This window comes from Physeter macrocephalus, chromosome 15 (assembly GCF_002837175.3).
Source record: "Physeter macrocephalus isolate SW-GA chromosome 15, ASM283717v5, whole genome shotgun sequence".
Lineage (NCBI taxonomy): Eukaryota > Metazoa > Chordata > Mammalia > Artiodactyla > Physeteridae > Physeter > Physeter macrocephalus.
The window spans coordinates 18,099,295-18,109,936 of NC_041228.1; the positions used below are offsets into that span (position 1 = coordinate 18,099,295).

The 10,642-nt window shown below is 36.6% G+C and overlaps 1 protein-coding gene across 2 annotated transcripts in view; it reads left to right on the top strand.

The window, feature by feature from the left end:
* The window catches only part of MRPL13 (mitochondrial ribosomal protein L13), a 36,968-nt gene that overhangs the window by 597 nt on the left and 25,729 nt on the right, over positions 1-10,642 (top strand). For both annotated transcript variants that reach the window (XM_028500203.2, XM_007119599.4), the window contains exons 2-3: positions 2,899-3,022; positions 9,251-9,344. In XM_028500203.2, coding sequence (XP_028356004.1) covers positions 2,899-3,022; positions 9,251-9,344 — 218 coding nt within the window. The remainder of the gene's footprint in view (positions 1-2,898; positions 3,023-9,250; positions 9,345-10,642) is intronic.

Sequence of the window (10,642 nt, forward strand, 5' to 3'; positions counted from 1 at the left end):
CAGCCAACCCTTCTCGTGTTTCTCCCCCCCCCCCCCCCCCGGGAAGAAGGAGGGAAGGTCAGAGTGGTAATAAGCTGGATCATATAGGGCATTGTAGACTATTGTAAGAGTTTGATTTACTGAGCAAAATAAGGGGGAGTAACATGATCTTGCTTAAGTGTTAAAAGGAGCACTCCGACTGCTGAGTCGAGAATAGACTGTGTAGAGATGGGGATTGGTGGAGAAGAGAAGCAAAGAATCTGTTTGGAGGCTATTGAAATAATCCAGGCTAGACATGATGGTGGCACAAACCAGACTTAGTAACTGTGTAGTGTTGAAAAGTGGTCACGTTCCGTTTGAAGGTGGAGCCAACAGGATTTCCTGAAGGACTGTATGTGCGCCGACAGCAAAAGAAAAAACAAGGATTATTCCAGGGTTTTTTGTTTCAACAACCGGAAGAAAGTTCCATCAACTGAGATAGGCAAGGCTGAGATTGAAGCAGGTTTCAGGAGGAAGTGCAGGAGTTGGTCTAAGCTGCCTCTTAGTCTAATCCTGCTCCAAGTGTGATTCCTTCCTTGGACCGATTTTACCTGTCCCTAATGAGGTAAATACAGGAAGTAAAATTAAACATTAAAAAACTGTAGCAATTTGACATTGTGGCAGTATTTTAATTGTTTTATCAAGTTTTGTTTTTTGGGTTTTTTTTTTCTATCAGGTATTGGTCTGCAATGGATTGGGGAAAAACTAGTCTTCTGCTGCATATGGTTTGAGAAGCACTGTAGTGTATATGCCAGGTGGGCAATTGAATGCAAGTGTAGAGTTCAGGAAAGAGGTCCAGGCTGGAGATGTAAATTAGGGAATCATAAACATACAAATGGCATTTAAAGTTATGGGTCTGGATGAAGTCTGTGTGGAAATGTGTAAAGAGAAGAGAGGAGGACCAAGAACAGTTCTGGAACATTTCAACATTTCAGAGGCAAGAGAAAGAGAGAACTAACATGATAGGAAAACAAAACAAAACAAACCAATAGAGGGTGGTGTCCTGGAAATCAAGTGAAGAAAGAATACCCAGGAGAGGGGAATGATCAACTGTGTCAAAGACTTAGAATTGACCAGTGGATTTAGTAATGTGAAGGTCATGGTAAACTTGGCAGGCAGTAGTGTGCTGGTGATGGTGTGGGAAGATAAAAGCCAGGGTGGAGTAGGTTGAAGAGAGAATGAGGAGAGATAAATTAAAGTAAAGACAGCTCTTTGCAAGAGTTTGCTACAAAGAAGAGGAAAGAAATGAGGCAGTCGCTGGTAGGGAAGGGAAGTCAGGAGTTTGTTTTTTTTTTTTATGGATAATTTTAATCATACATAAAAGTAGATATCACCCAATTTCAAAAATCTCACAGTCAATATCATTTAATCTGTACCCCCATTCATTTCTTTCTCTTACTTATGAATTTGAGGTAAATCTCAGACTCATATTATTTCATCAGTAAATATTTCAATATGTTCTTTACAAGATAAGGATTTTTTAAAAAAATCCCATTACCATTTATCAAAGCTAAATGGAAATTTAACAGCAATTCCTTAGTATCATCAAATATCCAGTATATGTTCAAGTTTCCAATTTTCTCACACATATTATGTATATTATATAAATACATAATATTTTTACGGTTTCTTCCTTTGGATTAGGATCCAAAGTAGAAATAAGTTGCTATTTTTTTATGTCTCTCAATAATAGGTTCCTTTTCCTGTCTTTTTTTCTTACAGTTTATTGAAGAAACAAGATTGTCCTGTAGACAATTGAATTGAATTTTTTTTGTTTTTTTTTAGTTCATAAGCTGAGAGAGGTATGGAAAGTATATGGGCTAGAAGCTCTTTATTTGCAAAGGACATGGTCCTCTATGTAAAAAATGGAATTTACAAAAAGTTACTAGAACTGATAAATGAGTTTAGCAAGGTCGCAGGATACAAGACCAAAATACAAAAATGTAGTGTATTTCTATATACTAGCAACAATCAGAAATTTAAATTAAAAATACAATACCATTTACAATGGCGTCAAAATATATGAAATAAACTTGACAAAAGATGTAAAAGGGGAATGGGGTAGAGACTAGAAAAATGAGAACAGGAAAACAGCAGATTGGTAAGCAGTTTTATAAGCTGATTTGAGATTTGTGATCATTAAATTTAAGATAAAACCAGAGAGCCTAGTTGTACTTTTTCCAGCATTGTTTGGCTGCTTGTGTATATCCATAGAGAAAGCATCTGATCAAGATCTTTCTGGCCTGTGCTTTTCTTAGAGTTTGAAGGCAGTGATGGACACTGCCGAGACAGCGGTTTAGTCCTGAGGCAGCCCGAGATGTCTATCGAAGGCAGTTTTTTAAAATTAAAGTTTATTCAACATCATCCATCTATGCTTTTCCAGCTACATTCTGCTATTTAACTCTCCCTTGGAATTAAACTCCTGAGTAGTCTTCAGTTCGTAATTGGCCACTCATCTTTCAATGTTAATGTACCTTCCAATCTCAAAATATTTTTGAAGACCTTCATAAACAACTTCTACTTTCATAAGAGCTTTTCATGACCCCTCCAGATACTATTCTATGCGGTACAAAAAATATAAGTCATAATGTAAAGGGAAATAATATCTTTGGAATGTTTTTAAAAGAGCATAATCCATATTGCTAATAGAAAAGCAGGCAGGAAAGATTACTGTGTTAATCTTTGCAGAATAATGAGAAAAGATCCCCCTCTTCCAGAAATAGAAATGAGAACAAAACAAAAAAATTATTTAGTGATAGGATCTTCTTTCATGATAATTATTGATGTTAACTGTAGATTACATGTGATGGTATATAATAGCAAACTCAGTTTTTTCCATTTAATTAGAATTTTCTTTGTTTCCTCTTCTGTCTTTTCAAGCAATGGGCCACTTTTGCTCGAGTTTGGTATCTCTTAGATGGGAAAATGCAGCCCCCTGGCAAACTTGCTGCCCTGGCATCAGTTAAACTTCAAGGATTGCATAAACCTGTGTACCACCAACTGAGTGAGTATCATTTTAGACCTGTTATTGGTAATCACAGTTTTCACGTCAGGATAGAATTTTGAAGATGTTTGACTGGGCTGGGTTTTTTTTGTTTTATTTATTTATTTATTTATTTATTTATTTATTTTTGGTTGTGTTGGGTCTTCGTTGCTGCACGCGTGCTTTCTCTAGCAATGGCGAGCGGGGGCTACTCTTCCTTGCAGTGTGTGGGTTTCTCATTGTGGTGGCTTCTCTTGTTGCGGAGCACGGGCCCTAGGCACGTGGGCTTCAGTAGTTGTGGCACATGGGCTCAGTAGTTGTGGCTCACGGGCTCTAGAGCGCAGGCTTAGTAGTTGTGGCGCACGGGCTTAGTTGCTCCGCGGCATGTGGGATCTTCCGGGACCAGGGCTCGAACCCGTGTCCCCTGCATTGGCAGGCAGATTCTAAACCACTGTGCCACCAGGGAAGCCCTGGGCTGTTTTAAGGATCTCTTTTTTCCTGAGGATCCCTTATTCCATTCTTGCTAAAAACCTGTTGGGGGAGGGACTTCCCTGGTGAAGCAGTGGTTAAGAATCCTCCTGCCAATGCAGGGGACATGAGTTCGAGCCCTGGTCCGGGAAGATCCCACATGCCAGGGAGCAGCTAAGCCCGTGCACTGCAACTACTGAGCCTGCGCTCTGCAGCCCGCGAGCCACAACTCTGGAGCCCGCGCACCTAGAGCCCGTGCTCCGCAACAAGAGAAGCCACTGCAATGAGAAGCCCGTGCACCGCAACGAAGAGCAGCCCCCGCTCACCGCATCTAGAGAAAGCCCGCGCACAGCAACGAAGACCTAATGCAGCCAAAAAGAAATAAATAAATTTTTAAAACAAACAAACAAACAAAATCTGTTGGGGCACTAAAATGAATTTGGCTTCTTCATAGGAAAACCATATTGACCACTTTGTCTAAGACAACCCCATTTTATAACATTGCCCCAGCAAAATGATCAGTAGCCCCTCCTTTCCCTTTCATAATATCCTGATTTGGACTTTAAATTAAATGTTCACTCTTAAACATGTTTCTTCATATGGCAACATGCATTTCAGTAGTTTCTGAAAATGAGCAAATAAGCTTGCCCTCTCTTCTAAAAAACCCTTTCCTCCAGAAAGATATGTAGGGCTAGCTATGCATGGAAAGTTACTTTTCACTGTTTTGAATTAATAGATTTGCTCTTCTGTGTCCTTTTTCCAAAACAAAACAACACAGTTGCCTTCATACTAAAAGCCTTCTGCTTATATCATAGGTAGTTTTTGATTGACTTCACTTTCCTAGGCACTTCCTGTCCACCCTGTAAGATCCAAGTATCGGTTCTTACTCTTCATCTTGCTTGACCTGTCAACAGCATTTTTTGCAGTTGATCATAGTTTAAACTTTATTTTGAAACATGAAACATACAAAGATATATTTAGATAGGTAGAGATGTATTCCTCTACCTATATATAAATATAGATAATATTTTAAAGAAAATTAATAATAATGGTGGTGAAATGAATACCCATACACTCAGCATTTGGGTTGTTTTCCTCTTTTTTGCCATTACAAACAACATTGCTATCAGTATTCTTGTACCTTTTTCCCAGGGCACATGTGGAAGGGGTTCTCTGAGGTCTGTCTGTAGGACAGGAATTACTGGGTTTAAAATGGGAACCTAGTTAGTCTTTATATGCAGGTGTTTTCATTATTCCTCATCTCAGTAACATTGATATTGTCGCTTTTTAATTTTGACTACTCTGGTAAAATGGGATATGCTCTTTCTTTGTGGTTTTAATTTGCATTTTCCTGATTGCACATGGCGCTGAGAATCTTTTCATTTGTTTATTGGCCTTTTATCATTTCCCATTTTGTAAAAGGTCTATGCATTTCTTTTTCCCATTTTTCCACTGAGTTGTTTGTCCTTTACTTCTTTCTAGCTTTTATTATAAAAATTTTCACATTTTCAGAAAAGTTCAAAGAGTAGTACAGTGAATTTCTCTATACCAGCCACCTAGATTACACAATTATTAATATTTTATCATATTTTTTACTCAATCATTTGAAAATAAATTACAGATATCATTATACCTCCCACTAAATATTTCAGCATATGTCGCCCAAGAGCAAAGATATTCTCCTGTGTAACCCAAATGCCATTATCACACCTAAATATTAACGTTTATAGCCCTTCCTGTATATATGGCCATCGTTTGTCATATTGTTTTTCTGGGAAATTGTATGTCAGTTTTCAAATAAACATGTTTACAATGATTATGAACACATGAAACATACGTAATAAATGCTGATTAAACCAGTATATGTTAGAAAAAACTTAAAACAACATATTTGTAAATTGAAAATTGTGTGCAGTTTGTTTTGATTTTAGTGACATCTTATGGACATGAAAAGTCCAAAGTTTTGCTGATAAAAGCCAAATGTTAAATATAGTGAAACAAAAATGCAATTCAGTCTTTAAGAAGTAAATTTCTAATTTCATAGAAAAGCTATTCTCCATTACCAGGGAAGGATGGCCCGACAGGCAGCCACAAAAGCTCCTCTGGTGTTCTAGCAGCATGCTTATTCATCAGTACTTAAGGAATACTTTTGCAGTAGTGATGTGCTTGTAAGGAAGCAGAACTTTAATTCAGTGGACAGATAAGTCCTACACTTTAAGAAGAATTAGGTGGCTACTGCTGATTCTACCTTCTCCCAAATTTTGTGAAAGGAGGGCGTTCTTCTCCTAACTCCAGATCATCTCGATCTTGACCCAGACCACAGTTTCCATAAAAAAAAACCTTATAAGTGGAACATTGGTTTGCCACAGCATCTCACAAAGTCCATGGACCTGTATGTATGTTCAGATACATAATGTATACAATATTTGAACCATTTTATAGGCACTCCCTTCTCCTTCTGATCCGAGCTGCCCTCCTGAATGGGAGACTTGGGAGTTCTTTGAACATGTTTGCTTTTCACTGATACAGGAAAAGGAAGGCCACTTGGTGATTTTTTGATTGTGCCTTATTCTTCATGAGGACTCCATTCTTTTCACTGCCTACAAATTAATCAGTTGAGGAGAACCATATGAGCATTTAAAAGAAGCAAAGGGAAACCTTTCTTAAGCATTATCTAAAGTTATTAGATCATCTTAAAATACTTCTGGTGCACATGGAATGAAATCAAACGAAAGTTTCACACAGTTCTTAAAGGTTAATGTTATGAACGTTAGCACACCAAACAATTCTAACAATTCACTAGTCTAATCTCTAGTATTTTGCCTTGCATTATTTATTTAAATCTTTTAAGGATTTGTTAGAAAAAAAAGTTTAGAATGCTGTTCATAAAGTTACGCAGCTAATGTATTTTTCTCTCTTACTATTCAGTTGTGTCAGTCTCTTTCAAATGTTAACTATGTGTCATTTAAATTTTACAGTCTTAATCGCACATTTATTCTTCATCTTACTCCTAGAATATCATTGTACAAAGCACTGAAGCTTTTTGCTCCAGGTTATATCTAGAATGCATGCCTCTTAGGGGGAATATTTACATATTATCATAAATTTGAACAACACACCTCGTTCCTCTCACAACGTCTTTACACTCAGTAGATTTTGTGGTAACTTACATGATCATCTGTCACATTAGCCCTGCAGAAGTTCAGGGATGCTAAAAAAAAACGTTGAAGTAGGCATTTGGACATTTGTCCTTCAAGGCTGGAAACAACCATAAAGGCCAAAGCCAAACTTTGTTGCTTATCACTAAATTGGAACAGCTATTTTTCAAACGTTTCTCAAACCAAATCTTGTAAGGAGACCCAATATGTAAAAGCAGTGTTGCACTGGATGAAGGAGACCTTAGATCCCCTGACATAAACCTTTGAGTTTTCCCTTTGATTGAATTAGTTTGAATTTTATTTGGCCATTTAATTTAGCACCTAATATTATAAAAATAAATCAAATAAGGTCAGAAATCTAAGTTGATAAATAAACTCAATTCCTTTTTCTAAAAATTGCTTATTACTAAACTTTAACTTTTAAAAAAAAGTTTTTAAGTTTGAAAGATATTAATTAACTTCCACCATCTCTTGATCAGGCAGTAGAGTTCCAGTTTATTTGTATTTGGTGCATATTGTAAAATGTTTCAATTAAAATTTTAAAATGACATATATCTATTTATTTGGATTAACAGAAATTTAGATAGAAATGATTGCACCGTATCCAGGATTTTAGGCTTTAATCATAATAGTGGCTTTTGTTTTAATACGTAGTGCAGTTAAAAAAGATTTAATTGCTGGTTGGTTTTAATTAGAGACAGTGGAGAAGTGCTTCTAAGAATTATTAAATACAGTAGAGATTTGGCATAAGTTATTAAGGGAGAATAATTTTTCCCAGATTAGATGTTCATAGCTTAGAGCTGAAAGAACATGATTTTCACCTGATTTGTGGTATTCTTTCTAATGTCCCTTGAAAGATCCTTTTTGAAGTAAAAATGTGTTTTGAATGGCGCAAAATGCTTTTTGCATATTTAAAGCTTAAACAACACTTAAAAAATAAATTCAGGTTTATTAGAAAGTTAAAGATTCCATTTTTCCTCCAAATAGGTGTCACAGAAAGAGCCCGAACAGGGAGTTAAATACCTTGGTGTGAGCTTTGGCAAATCACTTAATCTTAACAAGCCTTAGCTTCTTCAACTGTAAGTGTCCGGTTGAAAGCTAACGTAATTTCGGCATTATTGGAGACTGTGTAGGTATCTTCTCACCCTCTTCATTTGTTCTTCAGGTTCATTTGCCCAACTGCCTTAGTAGCCCACCATGGGTCACTTTTGGGAACTTTAGTCACTTAATTTGCCAAATAGTCAAACTTTCCTTTTCAACCAGCTAACAGCAAGCTTCCCATTCCCAGATCTTTCCTTCACACCCCTGGATTCCCTTACACTCTGATGAAGAAAACTCACCTGCTTTATCCTCTCTCCTTTACCCTTGTCTTATATAACTATGAACTTCTCACCGAAAATTCTGTCATTCAAATTCAAGCTCTGCATAGACTCTTATAATGTAATCTTCAGTTTTGAGATACTGTACTTATTTATACTTATTTTTTCAGTGGTGATTTTTTTCAAATAAATAACCTTCAAGAATCTTTTGAAGTTTGTTTTTCTGTTAGTAGAATAGGCACTTAATAAATGTTTCTGACTACTTGATTTTGTCATGTACAGTGACTTGTGAAAACTTACATGTTGACTTTTTAGGTTTTTTTTTTAGATGAACAGCCAGGCCTAGGGGTACTTTTCACTGGAAAATTAATCCAAAACATGTGTTTTGATTTTCAGATCATCTGTTGCATCAAGTATATGTGTACTCATAGTTGCTAGCGGCGGTTTAAATTTAACTAGTTAAAAGTGTTTGGAAAAAACCTTGGGCTAGTAGTTAAGCATAAGATCCTAGTATTCTTTTCTCTGAATTTGAAAAGAATAATCAACTGTGATGTTTTACATTTGTTTCCAATTTACCTGTTGGTAAAACAAACCATTTTTCATCTATATGCATATTGTTTTCATTTTCTCTTTTATTTTTAAGGGAAAATTTGTATGAGATATTTAAAAGTGGTGAAGTGTAATTATTAATAGTACATTTTAATGAAGTGTAATTATTAATCGGCAGAGAAAATAGGAGTAACAGTAGTTTGCCTTTAAAAGATGTGTCATTGTTATTGGCATCTTTATTGAATTCTCTTTTACCTTCCAGTGTTGAGATTTTCCAACTGTCTAGCCAACTCTTTCTATGCTTAGATGTTATGTGAAAGAGAAACATAAATCTATTCAATGATTTTGATGTTGCACTGTGACTTGCTTTATATATATATATATATATATATATATATATATATTTTTTTTTTTTTTTTTTTTTTTTTTTTTTTTCGTGGTACGCGGGCCTTTCACTGTTGTGGCCTCTCCCGTTGCGGAGCAGAGGCTCCGGACGCGCAGGCTCAGCGGCCATGGCTCACGGGCCCAGCCGCTCCGCGGCATGTGGGATCTTCCTGGACCGGGGCACGAACCCGTGTCGCCTGCATCAGCAGGCGGATTCTCAACCACTGCGCCACCAGGGAAGCCCTGCTTTATATTTTTTTATGTGTTTTTTGGACTTTGATAAGCTTTATAAAAAATCAAGCTCACTTTTTCTTAAAGTCAAGAATTTTCATATAAAATCTTTTTTTTTCCTTTATTCTTTTTAAATCTAGGTGACTGTGGAGATCATGTTGTCATAATGAACACAAGGCACATTGCATTTTCTGGAAACAAATGGGAACAAAAAGTATACTCCTCACATACTGGGTAAGATAATGCTTTTGTCAGGGAAGATAGGCAGTTGAATATATTACTTTAAGAATATTATTGGTCTTATTTAAAAGAAAAAGATTTTTTCGGAATTTAAGAAAATACCAATTTTGTTCATACCACATGTATGATTTACTCAATCAGAAAAACTGCAATACTGTACCAAATACTCATGATTACCTGAGAATATTTGTTTTTCCTGGAAGCTTTTCATATAACCGCTCTGATCTAGATTCTTCTCATTTTTTAGTCCGTCTTCTCACTTCTTTCTTTCTATTTCCTATCATTCATCTTACTGCTGTTTCCAGAACCATCTTGAACTTCTAAAAGTACATGAGATGTTGAAAGAATGGTGAGTGAAATCCCAAGTTTTGAAGATACCTAAAATCTCCACAACATGCCTCTCAAGTTGTAGGTCTGCCTATCTGAATAATAGCAATCTCCTAGCTCATGAGGCAGCCCATTCATTCTGCCTTTGATGTGGTCTAAATTTTAGAAAGATCTCAATGCTATTGAGTCATCATCTGTTTTTCTCTAGCTTTCAGAATGGTCTTAGTCCTTTTTTGGACAGTGTAAAATTCTATCTTCCACATGACATCCTTCAGATAGTTTTGAGACAATGATCAGCAAGTACCCACTGACCTGTCTTTTCTCTAGACTAAACACCTGTAGTTCCTTCAAAGTTCTTTTTATGGCTTCCGTTCAGATGTCTTATCTCCATTATATCTTGGCCACTGTTCTCTGGGTGCAATCACTGCTTATCAGTATCTTTCTTAACTAAATACACTCACCTGGCTGTGTTTTAATAGTTTTCTGGTATAATGTGACTCCACCATCTTTCAGTTATGCAATCTTCTATTGTAGTAGAACTTTTCTTCAAGGTCATATCACTATGTGCTACACTGAGTTCACCATCAGCTAAAACTTATGTCTTTTTCAAACATGCTGCTGTTCAACCATGTATCCTCCTTCCTGTGTATTTTAGTTGCATTCTAATCAACTGCAGTACCTTAAGTTTACTCCATGTAAATTGTATCTCTGGCCTTTTAAGATCTTTTGAGATGTTGATTATGTCATGTAATGTGTTAGTTAACCCCTCAGTTTCAGGTCATGTACAAATTTAAATAAGCATACCTTCTTCAGTATCATGCAAGATATGATTAAAAATGTTGGCTTGGGCTTCCCTGGTGGCACAGTGGTTGAGATTCCGCCTGCCGATGCAGGGGACACGGGTTCGTGCCCCGGTCCTGGAAGATCCCACGTGCCGCGGAGCAGCTGGGCCCATGAGCCATGGC